Below are 18,674 nucleotides of genomic sequence, written 5' to 3'. Positions count from 1 at the left end.
TTATCCAGTCATATAAGAATTATTGTACATGTAAAATATATACATACTACTACAGCTGACTCCAGCGTCACGTCTGTGGTCACAGAAGTTGTTTTGTGTTCCCCATTTAGACGGACACTGCTTTATATCACTCTCAGATCCATCACACTCAAGCTCACTCACTATAACCCCACCATGTCCTTGGCCATAGTTACCTCCTGGGAATGCCCGGCTTATACCACTAAAATGTCGATAATCCATATTTTGTGTTATTGTGAACCTACCACGATCTAAGCAAATAAAAAAAACTGGACATCTTGGATTTCACGGGAGCAAAGAAATAAATAGTTAAGCGGTAATAATCTGGTTACGAATCCAAATAAAACGGGTCATTTTTATCAGATCCAATTATATGTTTTTTTTTATAAAATAAGATTATTTTATTCACCAGATACCAGTCATGTTGGTTCAAAAACAAAGAACAAATTAGAGAAAACAAAACAATTAGAGCAATCAATAAGGGTGATTCATACACCCAACTGTTACCTGACCTTATCTAAAAATAAGTGATCTGAAGCAAAATATAGACTCGACTTTTAGTTAATTAAGTTTTATATGCGTACTTATAATTACTACAGTAAATTGCCTTTTAAAACGGCTTAATTATGTGTTAATAAGTAAATTTGAAACAATGTGCTATGTGCTAAGTTTTATTACAATATCTCATTTCTTACTCAAACCATTTTTCTATTATAACTAAAACTGCCACTGTCATGGCGTGAGTACCCCCGCATACCACTTTGTCAGAATCAACAGTGGTCATTTAGAGCTCAAGGACAACCTCCCAGTCAAATCTGAGGATAGTAAGCCAGTGCATTGATAAATAATGTATTCTTTATGTTCTTTTTGTGGCAAATATCAAAGTGAAACTGCCACTGCATGACTTGACCCATTCACGCAGCTTTTATGATGAATATATGAGAACATAATAATAGTCATCTACAAATCATGTCTAACCTTCATGTCAAATATCACCGTGTATATCCAGTTACGCCATAATGTGAAATAACGCACAATTCGTGCAATAAGTAACGCAGAATTGTGCATTAAATATCGGATACCGGACAGGATTTCCAACGCGGTAAGTAAACTGGGTTTTGGATACGGCTGCGAAGTCATTACTCCTTATCCCTCATCAAGATTATTTCCACAAAATTGTTTTTTTCAAGATCATTTGTGAAAATGATGGCTTGACCACCGTTTCGAGCGAGAGTATGGCTTTTTGTCGGCTCTTATAAGTACAACAATCCTTATTCTACCGTATAATTTCGATTTTTGGTAGGCAAGTGACATAAACTTAACTTCTGGTGATAAAGAAAATTGAAAAGAAACTGATAAATTGTGATTGATTCAAACCGTTTTTATGAGGTAACGCCGACGTACGTGAACTGTGCTTTGCTGTAAAGCCATAAAATATGGTTTTTCATATATGGTACATAATTTTAACACAGGTTTTAAACGCCTTTTATTTGCGAATATAATCAAGTTATTTGCGACCTAGTCGTAACTTTCGAAGACAATTTCATAATTAGATAGTGATTTCCCACGGCTGATTGTGATAGAAAATAAGAACAATAAACTTCCTTTGAAAAATAAAAATAATAGAAAACAACTAAGAGAAGAAGTGTCTGTATATTTTTATGCCACAGCAGCATCTGCGATGCGGTGGCATATAGCGATTCACCTATGTGTGTGTTCGTATGAGTATGTTTGTGTGTTATATAGATTATATAGTGAACTTCCTGTGAAAAACCACTAGTCCAATTTTACTTGAACTTGGCATGATTTATTCTAGAGTGAAGGGCTTCCAAACCTGTTCAAAGAATTTCATTCCATGCAGAAAGGGATCATAAGAATAAATTTTAAAAAACCTTCATGTAAAGACCCACAAGGCATACAGAACAAATATTTTGCATTCGGCATTGTCTGGTAGACCTCTTTCAACATTGGTCAAATTATAGCAATGGGGTGAAAATTGGCTCCGCCCCTGGGTTTATTGATTTTCACAACATGTACATATAGTAACAAGAGGACCATGATGGCCCTGAGGTCGCTCACCTGTATAAAGGCACCCGGAGTGGGGCCAGTTTAAACCCCAGGGCTTTTATTTGAACACACTTGGAAGACACCCATTAGAAGATGTTTCACGATGTTAAGGTTTTACTACACACATATAATGAAAAACAACGATCTACCCCCCCCCCCTTTTGTCTGTCCCCCCGGCAGGGCGAATTTAAACACCTAAGCTCTAGCTAATTGGGTTTTTTTAAAAAAAGATTTTTTTAAGTTTTTACTATACACATATAGTTAAAACCAATAGCACCCCTGGGGCGGGGCCAATTTTGACCCCAGGGCTTTTATTTGAAGAAACTTTGTAGACAATTACTAGAAGATGTTTCTTGCTTAATATCTAAACTCTAGCTATTTGGGTTTTTTCAAAGAAGATTTTTAAATTTTTGCTATACAAATATAAGGAAAATAAATAACACCCGGGGCGGGGCCAATTTTGACTCCAGGGCTTTTATTTGAACAAACTTTGTAGACACTCACTAAAAGATATTTCATGCGTTATATCTAAACTCCAGCTATTTGGGTTTTCTTCAGAGAAGATGTTTTAAGTTTTTGCTATATACATATAAGGAAAATCAATGACCCCCGGGGCGGTGCCAATTTTAAACCAAGGGCTTTTATTTGAACAAACTTGGTAGACACCAATTAGAACATGTTTCATGCTAAATATCTTAGCTCAAGTTCTTTAAGTTCTTTAAAAGAAGTTTTTTAAGTTTTTACTATATGCATATAGGGAAAATCAATGACCCCATGGGGCAGGGCCAATTTTATTTGAACAAACTTGGTAGACACTCATTATAAGATGTTTCATGCTAAATATCTTTGCTCTAGCTCTTTTGGTTCTTTAAAAGAAGATATTTTAAGTTTTTACTATATGCATATAGGGAAAATCAAAGACCCCCTGGGGCGGGGCCAATTTTGACCCCAGGGCTTTTATTTGAACAAACTTGGTAGACACCAATTAGAACATGTTTCATGCTAAATATCTAAGCTCTAGATCTATGAGTTCTTTAAAAGAAGATTTTTTTAAAATTTTTACTATATGCATATAGGCAAAATCAATGACCCCCTGGGGCGGGGCCAAATTTTGACCCCAGGGCCTTTATTTGAACAAACTTGGTAGACACTCTTTAGAAGATGTTTCATGCTAAATATCTTAGCTCTAGCTCTTAGGGTTTTTTTTAAAAGAAGATATTTAAAGCTTTTCCTATTGGTTGCCATGGCAACCAGAGTTTTTAATGGAATTTAAATTTTTGAACAACTTTGAAAGGGGTCCTCCTAAGGATCATTTCTGTTTGGTTGCAATTGGCCATGTGGTTTAGGAAGAGATGTTGTTTGAAAAGTTTGACGCCATTTTTTGAACGACACACGACTGACGCAGAGTGATGACAAAAGCTCACCCTTGAATGAGTCTGTACATGAGGGATAATGAATAAATGCAACATCCCCAAACATTGAACATTGAAACTTCAACATTGAAAGCGTGTTTACAAATGTTGGAAGAAAGTTTGCCAAAAAAGAAATATTTTTTGCAAGATCAAACATTTGCGAATAATTTCAATTCGCAAAAATCGCAAATATTTCCATGTCACAAAATTAACCTTTTACACAGTATATTCCAAATTAGTTTACAATATTTCATTGCTAACTCTAAAGTCTTGAGACACTTTTTTCTATTTAAGTTACAGTGACCTTGACCCCAGAGGGTCCTTGAGTAATACAAATTTATTTAGTTCGATTGTATTGGAAGCTATAAGCTTATTGAAACACTCTCGAATCAGTACCTTAACCTTTTCCCTCATGAGCATATTGTGAAAAATGGCCGTTTTCACTGAATAGCCTCCTGTTATAAGTTCAAACTGCTATGAAACTATGAAAAATGCTTCAATACTAATCAAACTTGGCACAAATGTTTACTGGACTATTGCCTTTGTAACGAAATGCTCAGTCTGAAATTTCCTGTTACCATGGCAACGAGGGGACATCTCAAAATTTCCAAAACTCACTATTTTGCCTCGATTTTTTCCATCAAAATTTATTTTATAGTGCTGCAACTTCTCAAGGGATTGAGATAGAGTCAAAGGCTTTTCAGCGTTTGTTACACTTGGCGATGATGGGGTCTCCGCCCCCTTCAAACCCCCCCCCAAACAGAAGGGGGCACATTCCCCTTTTGGCAACCCCCGGATGTATCTTTTGGGTGAAGGGCGGCGCCAAAAAAAGATGCTCACTTTTTAAGCAACATTTCTCAAACATAAACATGTGTTTGGGGTCCCAATAGGACATTTTTTCACTCTTTAAGACCTAAAAAAGGGGGGGGGGGTCGAAAATACGTTGTTTCGCGTATCAATGAGGTAAAGGGTTAAGTAATCAAAATCTTGATGGTCTTCAAATATGCTTGATATATTCAAAGTTTGATTTGGATGTCTTAATTTTAACTAGCTGATATCCGGGAAACATTTTTACTATTTTACCAAAAAGTGACCTTGATGACAGATGATCAAAAGCAATTCTCAGGGGACCTAAAGCAAAAACCGGGGTCACAGTCACGGGTAACAGTGACCTTGATCTTGAATCCAGGGAGTCCAAAAACATCTAAACAAGGGACTTTATATAAATATTGTTATGTACCAAGTTTGATATCACCATCTCATTCCTAACTCTCTTTATGTCCGGGAACCGTTTTCTCTATTTTTGTTACAATTCCCTTGACTTTGATCCCAGGTGGTCAAAAAGCAATCTTTACCGGGGTCTTGACATAAGCTTGTCTTAAACCAAGATTTGTTAATACAGAATTTATTTTGATTTGATTGTGTAGAAAGCTATAAGCTGATATAGATACACTTTCGATTGGACCAAGAAAATAGGAAACCGTTTTTTTTTTCTATTTTACTAAATTTGACTTTGACCATTGACCCAAGGGGGTCCTGAAGCAATCATAACCATGGTCTTCATATAAGCTTGCCATAAAGCAAGTCTGATTACAATATTTCATTCCTGTCTCTAGATATTTTCTGGTAACCAATTTTTATTGTAAGTAACAATGACCTCTCCATGAATCTAAAATATTTCCAACTGGTGTCTCCATAAAACTTTGCTGGTCTCCATATTCTAGTACCTTTGCTATATACCAAGTTTTATTACTATATCTCATTCTTAACTAAAGGTATTGTCCGGAAACCAATTTTCTAATCTATCTTTAGAAACCTTGACCTTGGGGATTTTTTAATCGTTTTTTTTTTTGCTTACATTTCTTTTCACATTCCTTGAAACAATTTATCAGTAAGTGAATACAAGTGTACTAGGTTTTTTTATATATACAACGAAATACAAGGGTCGTTCCGATTTAAACACCCTTTAAATAAAAAGAATAAGCTCGTTAAGTTTTCTTGTGTTTTGTGTACATATTTCAAATTTTAAAGTGTGGAGTTTCTTTACTTTAGAAAATTAAACCAATCTTTATTTTGTGCTTTTCAGTGAATTACTGATTTATCAGTGAAATTTGTATTTGATAATTTCACAGTGAAAATTATCACACTATAGTTGTACACTTTTCAATGAAAAGACTACGTTTTTAAGATTTTCCCCATGTGGTACCTCAATTTTATTTTTTCTGACATTGTCGGGGCTGTTTATTGAAAAGCAAAGCTGAAATTGTTAAATAACGTAAATTTCAAAAGAAATAAAAAGTAGAAAACTTACTTCAATTAATTCAAATTACCAATCACCAAATATTGACTCTAATTTCTTTTTACAGTCTAAATAATACAATTCCTTCCACATGCAAAATTGCTTTTGATGACATTTGGGCATATTTAATTATCTTACAAGCATTAACTGCCTAATGCAACCCATGCGAGAAAACTCATGTATTACAACTGTAAAACCACTGAACAACACCTTTGTTTAAAAAAACAAAAAAACAAAGGTCTTAGAAAAATGAAACTGAAATAAATTTTAACCAAGAAATATAGGTGTATTTTAACAATTTTACAAGTGTATTTTTTAGAAAAGACTCTGTAAAGTAAATTGTGTATGAAATTAACTCGTACATTAAGCTGTCTTAATGTTGTTTGTAATATAAATGACCTGTTGTTTATTTCTTATCAATAGGATAAATAAATCCACTGCCTCTACAACTCTACAATGATTTTACTTTACACCACAGACCGATCTGATAATGTACACCAAATTCCATAAATTCTGCTATAGTCTAGACTCTTTTATTTTATTTATTTATTTATTTATTTATTTTTTTTTTTGGGGGGGGGGGGGAGGTAAACAACTGTATAGATTGTATATGAAGTATGTTTAGAAGGACATTGCAAAGTTATTTTTAAAACAATTATTACCAATTTGAAATTCTACATTATAAATTTATTTCTCATATATCTCTATGATTGTGAAAATAAAATGATGGGTGCTTTGATTAATCATATTTAACATTATGCATGAGAGACTTGTCCAGTTATGCAGTCGTAAAATTTGAAATCTGAGGCATTTGGTTCAACAAGATTGAAAATTAGTACTCATGTATTTCAACGGATGTTATTAGATAATTAAGAAATTGTGGGGAATTAGCAATTTTCAAGATAATGTTTTGTATAAAATGTTTGGGTGTATATTATTGAAATCAAGACTACAGTCTTGTTAATGTAAATCTGGATTATGGGATATGCTCAGTTCTAAATGAAATTTAAATGTTGCATTATGACATTGGACAAAAAGATAAAAATCGGAATCATAAAATGTCAGGTTATGCTTTTTGGATACATTTATGCAAAAAACAAATATTATAGGTCTGCTAGCAATTATTTCTATCAACTTTATTCTGAAAAATAATATTTTACATTCCCTTCAAAAATAATTTTATAATGTAAATTGTGTCACCAATAGCATAGTTTAATTAATACAATATAATGACTATTGCTTTATTTTTTTGAATAAAGTCTTGAAGAGATGATATAAAATACAATTGTTTTAACTTCTAATTAATAGGTCATTATTTATTTCCTTATATTTCATGATCTATAAATTTTGTTCTTAACGGACACAATACACACCCCAGACATGTTCCCTCATGAAACAAAGGAAATTAATAAAACATACCTGGTAAAACAAAATTATAGTTGAAATAATAAGAATAGTTTTTAAAGAAATTTATGGTTAAATAAAATAAATCTTTTTGTAAGTTGCACCTTAATTATTACAGTTAAGTTACCTTTACCGCTAAAAGAAACAGCTGAGTATTTTTTTTTCAGTATTTTTTTTATAAAGCAATACATTATGTAGAAAACTTAGTACATGTATTCATTAATTGTCAACAATAAGTTTAAATTGAAGTATATTGGTACTATATAAAAAATAATTGGTCATTCTCGTGAACTTTAAAAACAGTATTCTAACTACTGGATAGGTTTTTAAAGCCCATTAGATGAGATAAAATTTCATCTAACAAACAAACAAATATCCTCTATTTCATTTTCTTTAAATACGTACAAAGAGTTAAATAAATAACTTTTTGTCCATAGTACATTTAGTCGCACACATTTGATTATTAAGGCATAGAATGTAATTGATAAAGAATAATTGAAACTGATCAGTAGGGTGAACGTTTCAGTTTACACGCAGATCGCACGCTCTGGAAAAAACGCACACACGTTACACGCTATCCGAAAGAACGTTATACGCACGCTATACGAAACGAAACAAAATACGCAGACGCACGCAAAACGATATACGCTAAACGAAATACGCTAAACGATATACGCACGCTTAAACACACGCAAAATGAAAACGTTTCTAAACCTTTATTAAAATATCGTAATCAACATTTTTTTTTAAATATTAGCTGTCATGAGCTAATTTCGATAGTAAAATAATTAAACGGGTTCCTCTTTATGCGCAATCGGATAAAGAACTATCCCGTACATTCACTACGTAACCGGACAACAGTAGGCCTACGTAATAGTCCAACATGGCCGACATGTAAAAGTGCATTGCAAATTATCATAAATATACGGTGCTAACAATTCAATTCAGATGGATTTATGAGGCAAATCTATATATTAAGTGAGGCTGCATCATAAACAATCGGACTTTAAAATCTTGAGTGTAAAATAAAGGAATTAACTCTTTTGACAGAAGTCACGAAAACAGATTAAAAACACAGGATTCTTCCACGGATAGATTAAGGGAAAAGCTTCCAAAATCAGGAAGGAATGAATTGCTGGCACAATAGATTTAAGTTGATGTCCTGTATGTTTCATTAAGATACCGCATGATTTACTGTGTGGTCGCCAGTAAAAGCTTCTCAAAACGAAAGTGAAAGTAGAAATAAACAATACTGAAATCCAGTGAAATCACAAAAAAAAGTAAAATTTCTAGGGCATTACGATATATGGGTATATATAAATATTTCATTCCGGGTCTGAAACTAATCGAGAGGTAAAAAAATGAGGAAAATAAGGAAACCAGTCAACTCATGCACCTTCATTAAATTAGTGCAAAATGGGGAGGAGTCAAGTGTGGGACTCCAAAAAATTGTGAATCATGTGTAAAATGTAAAGTTATTGGCTTTACAAAGACAGTGCACTAGAAAATATTTTTCATATCACTTAAAATTGAAATTTATTGACATGCGCTTTATATGAATTAATATGCTATATTATTACTAGGCAACATTAAATGCCTAGTACCTTCCTCTTTATGTTACTGTCACAAGTTTAAAAAAATAGGCTGCCTTACCTTTGACTTGAACGCCGCCTTTCCTTGTCGATCTTGTTTATCATTATTGAACCCTGGACCCACGGAAACCATTCTGCAGCTTAACCAACTGAACTATCAGGTTGCTTAGTGCTTACACATCACTTCATAAATAGTGGACAGCTGGGAACCATGACATATATCCCTGCTTTATTGAGATTCGTTCTTGCAAAGGTACAACGTAAATAGGACTTTTATACCATCGTTTTATACCATCACAGTCCCCTGTGGAATAGGTGATAGTACGAAACTCCAAGTAAATTTCACATTGTTGTTTTAAATGTTACAGAGGAGAACTCTAAATAGTTTCTGATTACACCCAGTAGAGGAAAATAATACCCCTGTGGTATTATAATAATCGAAATAATTAATCCTTACAGGCTATCCTAAAAAAACTCACTGGTGAGGAGGCAGTTAAATGAGGGCACCTGCCTAGGTTCACTCAAGTCTATGCACCTCCCCCCCCCCCCGTATTCAAAAGCTGTCAAATTAAGTGCTGCTACAATGTCTTATGAAATATAAAATCACATTACTAGACAATTATTAGAATTAAATATTTCACAATATTGACATAACACATAATCATTAATAAATGCAGACAAGCAAATAATTAACTGGAAGGATTTATAAATCACAGAGTAAGAAAAATATGCAGCCTGACTGAGACTCAAAACAAAGACCCTCAAAATAGCATGCATATCATGCATATCACCAGCACTACCGTATTAATCCAGAACCCTTTGAATAACATACTGATGCTCTACCGCATAAACAATTTCTCTTAATAGTGCCCTATACATGAACATAGTCCCCCACTTTATTGAAATATCTCCTTGATAATTGATGAACTGACATAGTGAGATGTCTGTCTATACAGTCTTGGTCCTATGTTGGTTTCCGAAAGTAACTGTGCAGCCTTAGTGGGGCTCAAACCTGGGAGGCTTGCATGGACACTTTGAATACTATTCCGAAGCTCTACCAACTGAGCTATAAGGTTTCTTCAATGTCCCCTTCCCTAATCATTGAACAGTTGATACTGCGACATCCCTGCAATATTGAACTCCACAATTTTTTCATGAATATAAAGAATACGTCTCAGCCATATACCACCATGGCTCTACATCCCCCCCCCGATATCAAACCCCGGAAAATCAGAATACCATATGGGGGCCGTACTGACTAAGCTATCTCAGGCCATCTTACATTCCTACCCCCTCCACAATTAGTACAGAAAAAAGAATTATTGGCTCATATATACCTTTAAAACCTAAAATGGTAAGTGCAGAAATCCTGGATTAAAAATGAGAGTGCATCATAATTTTGTTAACCTATCTAGCTCCAGTGAAGCAATGCCATTCCCCAAAAATAAAAATAAAAATATCCCAAGAAATATGTCAATCTCCCTTTCTTAAGTTTTTCAAATTAATACAGTAAATACTAGACAGCTCATTGAGCTCAAGAATGTTACATGCATGTATTTAAAAATTAATTCCATTTTGACTCTAGTTTAAGGGGAAGTTACTCACGTTTACCAAATTGTTTGTCCTTATCTGTCTATCTCAGACAGACTATTCTCACCGTGGGTAAGCAACTTTGGTCATGTTACCACAAAAGTCAACGTTCACGGCCAAAATAGCTCGGCTGGGGTAAGTTTATTAGTGATTATTTTTCTGTCCAGCCGATTTAAATTATGCTACATAGCCTACAGGCCGCGGCAGTTCCGACGCTTTCTGAAAATGTATTTAGTTTTGTCTAACGTATTGTATTTTATAAGAACATTCAAACAACATTTTCAAATTGTCGATGACAACGTACACACTATTGTGTAAAAGTGTTGATGAAAACTTAATAAACGATACGCATGTCAGTTCTTAGTAAAATTTCAGGTCTTTAACTATATAAGAGAATATTTTAATGAACTAGAACTCCGCGAGTCGGATGTGTCGCCTTGTGAAGAATGTAGTTTAGGAGAAATGGCCAGGACAAAAAAGAAATAGGAAAAATAAAAAAGGGCAATAACTAAAAAAACAATAAGTGCAGAGCAGCAGTTTCTGTGCACTGCACTTTTTATCAATAAGATCTATCATTCTATGATGTTTCAAGTCCATAGCTTTCATATTTGAGGAGAAATGACCAGGACAAAAATAAAGTTAGAAAATCAACAAAGGCAATAACTCAAAAAATAAGAAATGCAGAGTATCAGTTCTAATGCACTGCACTTTTTCTTAATGAGATCTATTATACTATGAAGTTTCAAGTCCATAACTTTTATACTTTCGGAGAAATGGCCTGGACAAAAATTAAGTATGAAAATAAACAAAGGACCATAACTCAGAAATTAAGAAATGCAGAGTTCCGATTCTTGTGCACTGCACTTTTTCTTAATGAGATCTATCATCCTATGAAGTTTCAAGTCCATAGCTTTTATACTTAAGGAGAAATGGCCCGGACAAAATTAAAGTATGAAAATAAACAAAGGGCAATAACTCAAAAAATAAGAAATGCAGAGTACCTGTTCTTGTGCACTGCACTTCTTCTTAATGAGACCTATCATCATATGAAGTTTCAAGTCCATGGCTTTCATACATTAGGAGAAATGGCCCAGACAAAAATAAAGTATGAAAATAAACAAAGGGCAATAACTCAAAAATTAGGAAGTGCAGAGTACCGGTTTTTAAGCACTGCACTTCTTCTTAATGAGATCTATCATCCTATGAAGTTTCAAGTCCATAGCTTTTATACTTAAGGAGAAATGGCCCGGACAAAATTAAAGTATGAAAATAAACAAAGGGCAATAACTCAAAAAATAATTAATGCAGAGTACCTGTTCTTGTGCACTGCACTTTTTCTTAATGAGAGCTATCATCCTATGAAGTTTCAAGTCCAAAGCTTTTATACATTAGGAGAAATGGCCCGGACAAAAATAAAGTATGAATATTAACAAAGGGCAATAACTCAAAATTAGGAAGTGCAGAGTACCGGTTCTTGTGCACTGCATTTCTTCTTAATGAGATCCATCCAAGTCCATAGCTTTTTTAGTTGAAGAGAAATGGCCCGGACAAAATTAAAGTATGAAAATTAACAAAGGGCAAGAACTCAAAAAATAAGAACTGCAGAGTACCGGTCCTTGTGCACTGCACTTTGGGTTATTGAAAGAAGCATGCATACCAAGTTTGAAGTCAATCAGACTTATAGTGACTGAGTTATGCTCCGGACAAGCTTTAGGGGACGCCGACGCCGACACAGACGCCGCCGACGCCGCCGACAAAAGTAACCCATATATGTCACCTTTTCAAGGCGACACAAAAAGGGTTGTTTAAGCTTATTTGCGACGAAATGAATGCACTCTTAACTATTTTCTTTGTAAAACATAGTAATTATATACAGTTTGAGAGGGCAATCTAAATTGAAAGTCAACTTTTTGTTGGAAAAAGCCACCTATTTTGAAGTTGCAGCCTCATGCTCAGACCACTATCAAACTAAATTGTGAGTGTGTACGTTGACATTTTCTAGACAGTGTGTGTACGTTGACATTTCTGTAATGTGGCCAATTTTTAAATAAATATAAAAAATGACAGCAAGAAACCAGTTCTTTTTTCATTAAAACATTCTCTTATATATTTTAAGACCTGACATTTTACTAAGAACTGACATGCGTATCGTTTATTAAGTTTTCATCAACACTTTTACACAATAGTGTGTATGTTGTCATTGACAATTTGAAAATATTTTTTGAATGTTCTTATGAAATACAATACGTTAGACAAAACTACATACATTTTCAGAAAGCGTCGGAACTGCCGCTGTCGGTAGGCAATGTAGCATAATTTAAATCGGCTGGACAGAAAAATAATCATTAAAAAACTTACCCGAGCCGAGCTATTTTGGCCGTGAACGTTGACTTTTTTCGTAACATGACCAAAGTTGCTTACTCGTGGTGTTAGACCATACCTAATGGTATCCTGCAACAGGATTCATCCAATAATATATTGTTTTTTATATTCAGATTGTTAAAAAATAAGCTTTGGTGATAAATGGTGGCGTCAAGACCTTATGCTGATAACAGACAATTTAAAGAACTTGAAGTGCTACTTTGGATAACATTGTTAAGTTAAAAGCGTCGGCGTCCGTGTCGGTGTCGGCGTGCCCTAAAGCATGTCCGAGGCACAAGTCAGTCATTATAAGTTGGATTGACTTCAAACTTGGTATGCATGCTTCTAATTGCCCTTGTTTATTTTCATACTTTATTTTTATCCGGGCCATTTCTTCTTATGTATAAAAGTTTTGGACTTGAAACTTCATAGGATGATAGATCTCATTAAGAAGAAGTGCGGTGTACAAGAACCGGTACTCTGCATTTCTTATTTTTTGCGTTTTTGCCCTTTATTAATTTTCACACTTTATTTTTTTTGGGCCATTTCTCTTAAAGTATAAAAGCTATGGACTTGAAACTTCATAGGATGATAAATCTCATTAAAAAGAAGAGCAGTGCACAAGAACCGGTACTCTGCTTTTCTTATTTTTTGAGTTATTGCCCTTTATTTATTTCTGTCTGGGCCTTTTCTCCTAAAGTATATAAGCTATTGACTTGAAACTTCAAAGGATGATAGATCTCATTAATAAAAAATGCAGTGTTCAAGAACCGGTACTCTGCACTTCTTCCTTGTGAGTTATAACCCTTTATTAATTTTCATACTTTATTTTTGTCGAGGCCATTTCTCATAAATTATAAAAGCTATGGACTTGAAACTTCATAGGATGATAGATCTTATTGATGCATAGAAACTGCTGTTCGGCACTCATTTTTTTAGTTATTGCCCTTTGTTAATATTCATATTTCATTTTTGTCCTAGCCATTTCTCCTAAACTATATTGTTCACAAGGTGACACATCCGAGTCGCGGAGTTCTAGTTTTAATAAACTTTAACAGGGAAGCTTCGGCGCATTACCGGGGTGTCCCCGGCACAATACCGGCATCACCCGTAGCTCAACCGTGGTGAAATCAGTGATGGTCGGGATGGACGGTGATGAAAACGTGTGTAGGCGGGTCTTAAAGGGATCAAACAGGAATACACCGGGTTAGCATCGGTACTTACCCGTATATAGCCGAAGTTATATTGGGTACTAAATAACAGGATTGTACCTGGCCTGGACTTTGTCGGAGATGTGTAAACGCAATTTGATTTTTCAGAAAAACACCACGGAACACTCCTGTTCAACTGTTTAAGCAATACCGTGGCCATTACCGGGACAGTGTAAATCGAGCTTTAAAAATGGCTTAATTTGACAGCCCAATTATAAGTTTAAACCAAGTCTGAGCTGGCATATATTTTTTCTATAAAATATAGAGTAATGGGAATATTGTTAAGGTTGGCTAAGCCTGTATGTTGTTGTGATTACATGTCTAACTTTGAGACAGATTTACTTAATGAATTTATTTATGTCTTATTTATATTATGGAGGGACACTGGTTTCAATATTCAGTTCTAGAACAGAATCAATCCCACAACAGACTTTTAACAGAGTAGGTGTTTTCTTGCACTCTTGAATAAGACTTAATTTTATTGTGGCAGAGTTGGTATTGGGACATTTCAGACAATAGACATTTCTAACCAGACTCATCAAACAAGATTTTGGGACAATTCAGAACAGTTTTCGGGACATTTCGAACCGGATATTTGGACACTTAGGCCCATATATTGGACACTTTGGACCAATCATTCAGACATTTTAAACCTTTCTATATGATGTTTCAGACCAGTTTAAAATATCAATTTTTGTTATATTCCAGAAACCACTAAGTCGTATTTTTGAGTTTTCGTCCGGTGCCTACCAAAGCAAAAGTATAACATGGCACAAATCAGCCACCGTAGAATTTATTATGTACAACAAGGTTAGCTTTTAAATAAGCTAGTAGCAACTCGCTTCGTATTTTCTATCAGGGGTGTGTTTAAATGTAAAGAGACTTCAGCGAATATCAAAATAAAAGTGACATTTAAAGTTATGGAAGCCAGTTCTCTCAATTTAACAAAGAGGAATATGAGTATATATGAAGATGCATGTGAACAGAGAAAATACATACGCTAAATACCGGTTAGGGAAAAATCCCGGAGTAGTATATGCTTTTCTTTAACGCCAAACACTGCGAATATAAGCCCACCATCTCGCATATGAGTCACTCCCGATGACCATAGTTGGCGGCGGCAGCCATCTTGGACTTAACGAATGACATCATATCTCCTACAGAATTTGAGGTCAGGGAGGTACGTGTGATTTTACTTAAGATCGATCATAAGCGTTCCCAAAAACGTTTCGTTTGATACCAAACTATGTTGCCACCACTGTAAGGAACATATGTTATACACGAATGATTTTTGTTCTAAATATTATATGTCCTCGAATTTCCCAATGTCCAGTTCACCATCAGCCCCATGACGCATCGTTTTATAAATAGAATGAAATTATTACTTTATTTATAATCTCCCGGAATTTTAGCCGGGTCAGCTCACCGACGACAAATATCATAGTTAAATATTAAAATATTAAATATGGGAAAAATTCATATGTTTACAAATGTTCACGATTATCATGCTTTTCTTGTAATTATTAAGATCTTTTGGCGCTAAAATTTGGCTACTATATATATTGATGTTATTGTGTTATAGCCAGTTGTTATAGGAAAAAGAGTGGTTGCAAAAGTGGATGTGAAAAGGAATTACTTAAATTGTGAATGTTGGAGTTTTGAAAAGGAAAAATTAAAGGTGATAAAAATGGATTTAAAGTGTTTGTATTACTTCAATGTAGTTCAAAGGTGTTGAAAATTTGCTACATTGAAAATGGTCCCGCGAACCGGATACGAAAAGTGATTGTGAAAATGTTTAGATCAAACTTGTGAAAGAAACAGGATAAATGAAATTTTTAGTCGTCGATATTCTATTTGAAAGGTTATATTAAAAAATATTGTGTTCGTAAAGTTAACTTTTCCTTGTTGTATTCGTGAATAAAATGGCAAGTGTTACTTCACTTAAAGGAGTTAGAACAAGATATAGAAACACTTTGGGAATGGAATTACAGAAAGCAAATGAGCTTCTAAATGAAAAAGTAAGTGAAATTGATCCTTTTATTTGTGTCAAAGAAATACATAAATCAAAATGCCTTTTAAAACATATTCAGAAAAATTGACGGTGCAAATGGAAAAGCTAATTAATGCAATAGGCGACAATGATAAGGAGTTTGTGCAAAGTGTTTTCGATGAAGACTGTGATCTGAATTATGAAGCTGAGAATTGTTTGGTAGAGCTTGAGCAGTTGAAAGAAAAAACTGAATCATCCATGTTAAAAGGTGAAGAAACAGAACCTAAAGTAAGTTCTGTTACGGAATCTGATAGGTTGGTAAATGTTCAGGAAAAGATGCAAAGGATGGTACAGTCACAGATGGAAACACAACATGAATTCTGTACATATATTGACAAAAAGGAAAACGTAAACCATTCAGCTGTGAAACTACCAAAACTAGAGTTGAATATGTTCTGACATGGAGACAAAATACGCTGGTGTGAATTCTGGGATACATTTGAGTGTTCAGTACACAAAAATTCTAAATTATCAAATATTGAAAAAAAAAAATTATCTTCAAAGTAAACTTGGCGCAGAAGCAAAGCGTTCCGTTGCTGGTCTAGCTTGTACAAATGATAATTATGCGGTTGCCGTTAAAATCCTTCGAGAAAGATTTGGGAATAAACAGGAAATCGTGGATTTGCACTACAATGAGATATTGAATCTACGACCACCCACAACGAGAATTACTAGCTTAAGAATGTTCTTGGACTCGATAGAAAGACATCTACGTGCTTAAGAAGTGTTAGGTGAGAATATTGATCAGCACATTTTTGTGTCAATGATAAGTGGTAAATTATCAGAAGATATCTTACGACAGTTAGAATTCAACAAAGGTGCAAATATTGAATGGACTGTTAATTTACTCCGGTGTCATTTGAGAGATTATATAGTTGCGTGTGAAAAGGCTGAACGAAGAACAAATGTTTATTCAGAGCCTAAACCAACCATTCTCTCCAAAGGGGAAATATATAACATTGGAGTAACAAGAAATAGTGATAACCTTCCAAAGGCAACGAGGGTATATGAACGTCCTACCGGAGCACCTTTCAAGTCACGAAGTTCAGCAGAATCATTACTTATGAATGAAAAACAAGATAAGAACAATCAACTAAACAAACCTAGTATGCCCACATGTCACTTCTGTATACAGGAATATTGGAGTGACGAATGTTAAATCAATAAAACTGTAGATGAAAGAAAACAAAGACTTAGAGGGTGTTGCTATCGTTGCCTCAAAGAGGGTCATTATGTAAGTGAGTGTGTATCAAATCGTGCCTGTGTATACTGCAAAGAGTTTAACAAACACCATAGACGTTTATGTCCAAAACGATTTACAAAGAATCTTACAAAGAATGAAACACAGGTTCATTTTACAAAAGAAAAGGAAGATGACGCCTTCCAGAAAGAAATAATTGAAGAGAATGTTATAGTATCCCATGGAGAAACAGTGTTCATGGAAACAGCTAGTTCGACTGTTAAAAATCCAGATACGTCATCAACAGCTTATACAAGAATCTTGCTTGATTGTGGTTCTAAGCGTACTTACATTACTCAGAGACTTGTAAAAAATTAGGACTAAAACAAGAGGGTGTAGAAGAGCTTAAAGTGTTAACATTTGGAAGTACACACGCAAGGGTGATAAAAACGCCAGTGACGAAACTAGACCTAAAACTAAACAGTGGAAAATCTCTACAGATTAGCGCCAATGTCGGGCCCGTTATAAGTGGAAATGTTCAACGCAAAAATATTGATGTGTCAACAATGGAACAAATCGGAGATTTAATAACCAGTTTGGATTTAGCAGATAGTCTACCACTTGAAAAGGAGTCAACGACCATAGAACTATTAATTGGAAATGATTATTATCTTGACTTTATTGTTGCCACAGAAAATTGAACTTTAACCGGGGTTGTACCGCTTAGGATCCAAAACTTGTTTGGATTCTGACCGGAAGAACAAATAGTGATGATAAACATGATACTGTTCCGAACTTTCTGGTTCAAACATATGGTAGCAACACTACAAAAAACTACTGTATTCCAAAATGTTGACACACTTAAAGAGCCTCGACATAACCTGGAAGATTTCTGGAAAATTGAATCCGTAGGTGTAAATAATAAAGATATTGCAATTGATGACAAATATGCTATGGAAAAATTCAAAAGCACTGTGAGATTTGAACGGGAGATATCAGGTAACTTGGCCCTGGAAAGAACTTTCTCCTTACATACCTGCTAACAGAGAACTAGCATATGGGATATTGAAATCGTGTCTAAAGAAGATGTGAAATAAACCTGAAATTTAAGAAAAATACGATTCAATTATTCAGGATCAGCTCAAAAAAGGTGTTATTGAGAAAAGTCAACGATTCAGTGTCAGATGGATAAGTTCACTATATTCCACACATGCAGTTATAACGCCTCAAAAAATACTACAAAAATCAGAGTCATTTACGATGCTTCTGCTAAAACTTCAAATGAAAACAAAAGTTTAAACGAATGCTTATTCAGAGGACCAGTCCTACTTCATGACCTTTGTGGACTTTTGATGAGATTCCGTCTTCATCCAGTTGCAATAGTGTCTGATAATGAGAAAGCATTTCTACTGATCGGCTTACAACAATCTGAAAGAGATGTCACAAGGTTTTTGTGGGTGAAAGATACAAAGTGTTCTATTTTGAAATCT

The 18,674-nt window shown here is 34.5% G+C and overlaps 1 protein-coding gene across 1 annotated transcript in view; it reads right to left on the bottom strand.

The window, feature by feature from the left end:
* LOC132744526 (deleted in malignant brain tumors 1 protein-like) overlaps positions 1–18,674 on the bottom strand; it is a 40,394-nt gene continuing 21,720 nt past the window's right edge. Inside the window, exon 7 of the mRNA XM_060733278.1 lies at positions 1–220. Coding sequence (XP_060589261.1) covers positions 1–220 — 220 coding nt within the window. The remainder of the gene's footprint in view (positions 221–18,674) is intronic.

The sequence above is a fragment of the Ruditapes philippinarum genome, unplaced genomic scaffold, assembly GCF_026571515.1.
Source record: "Ruditapes philippinarum isolate M1 unplaced genomic scaffold, ASM2657151v2 ctg11040_1_1_1_1, whole genome shotgun sequence".
Classification (NCBI taxonomy): domain Eukaryota; kingdom Metazoa; phylum Mollusca; class Bivalvia; order Venerida; family Veneridae; genus Ruditapes; species Ruditapes philippinarum.
This window is presented reverse-complemented; position numbering and strand designations above follow the sequence as displayed.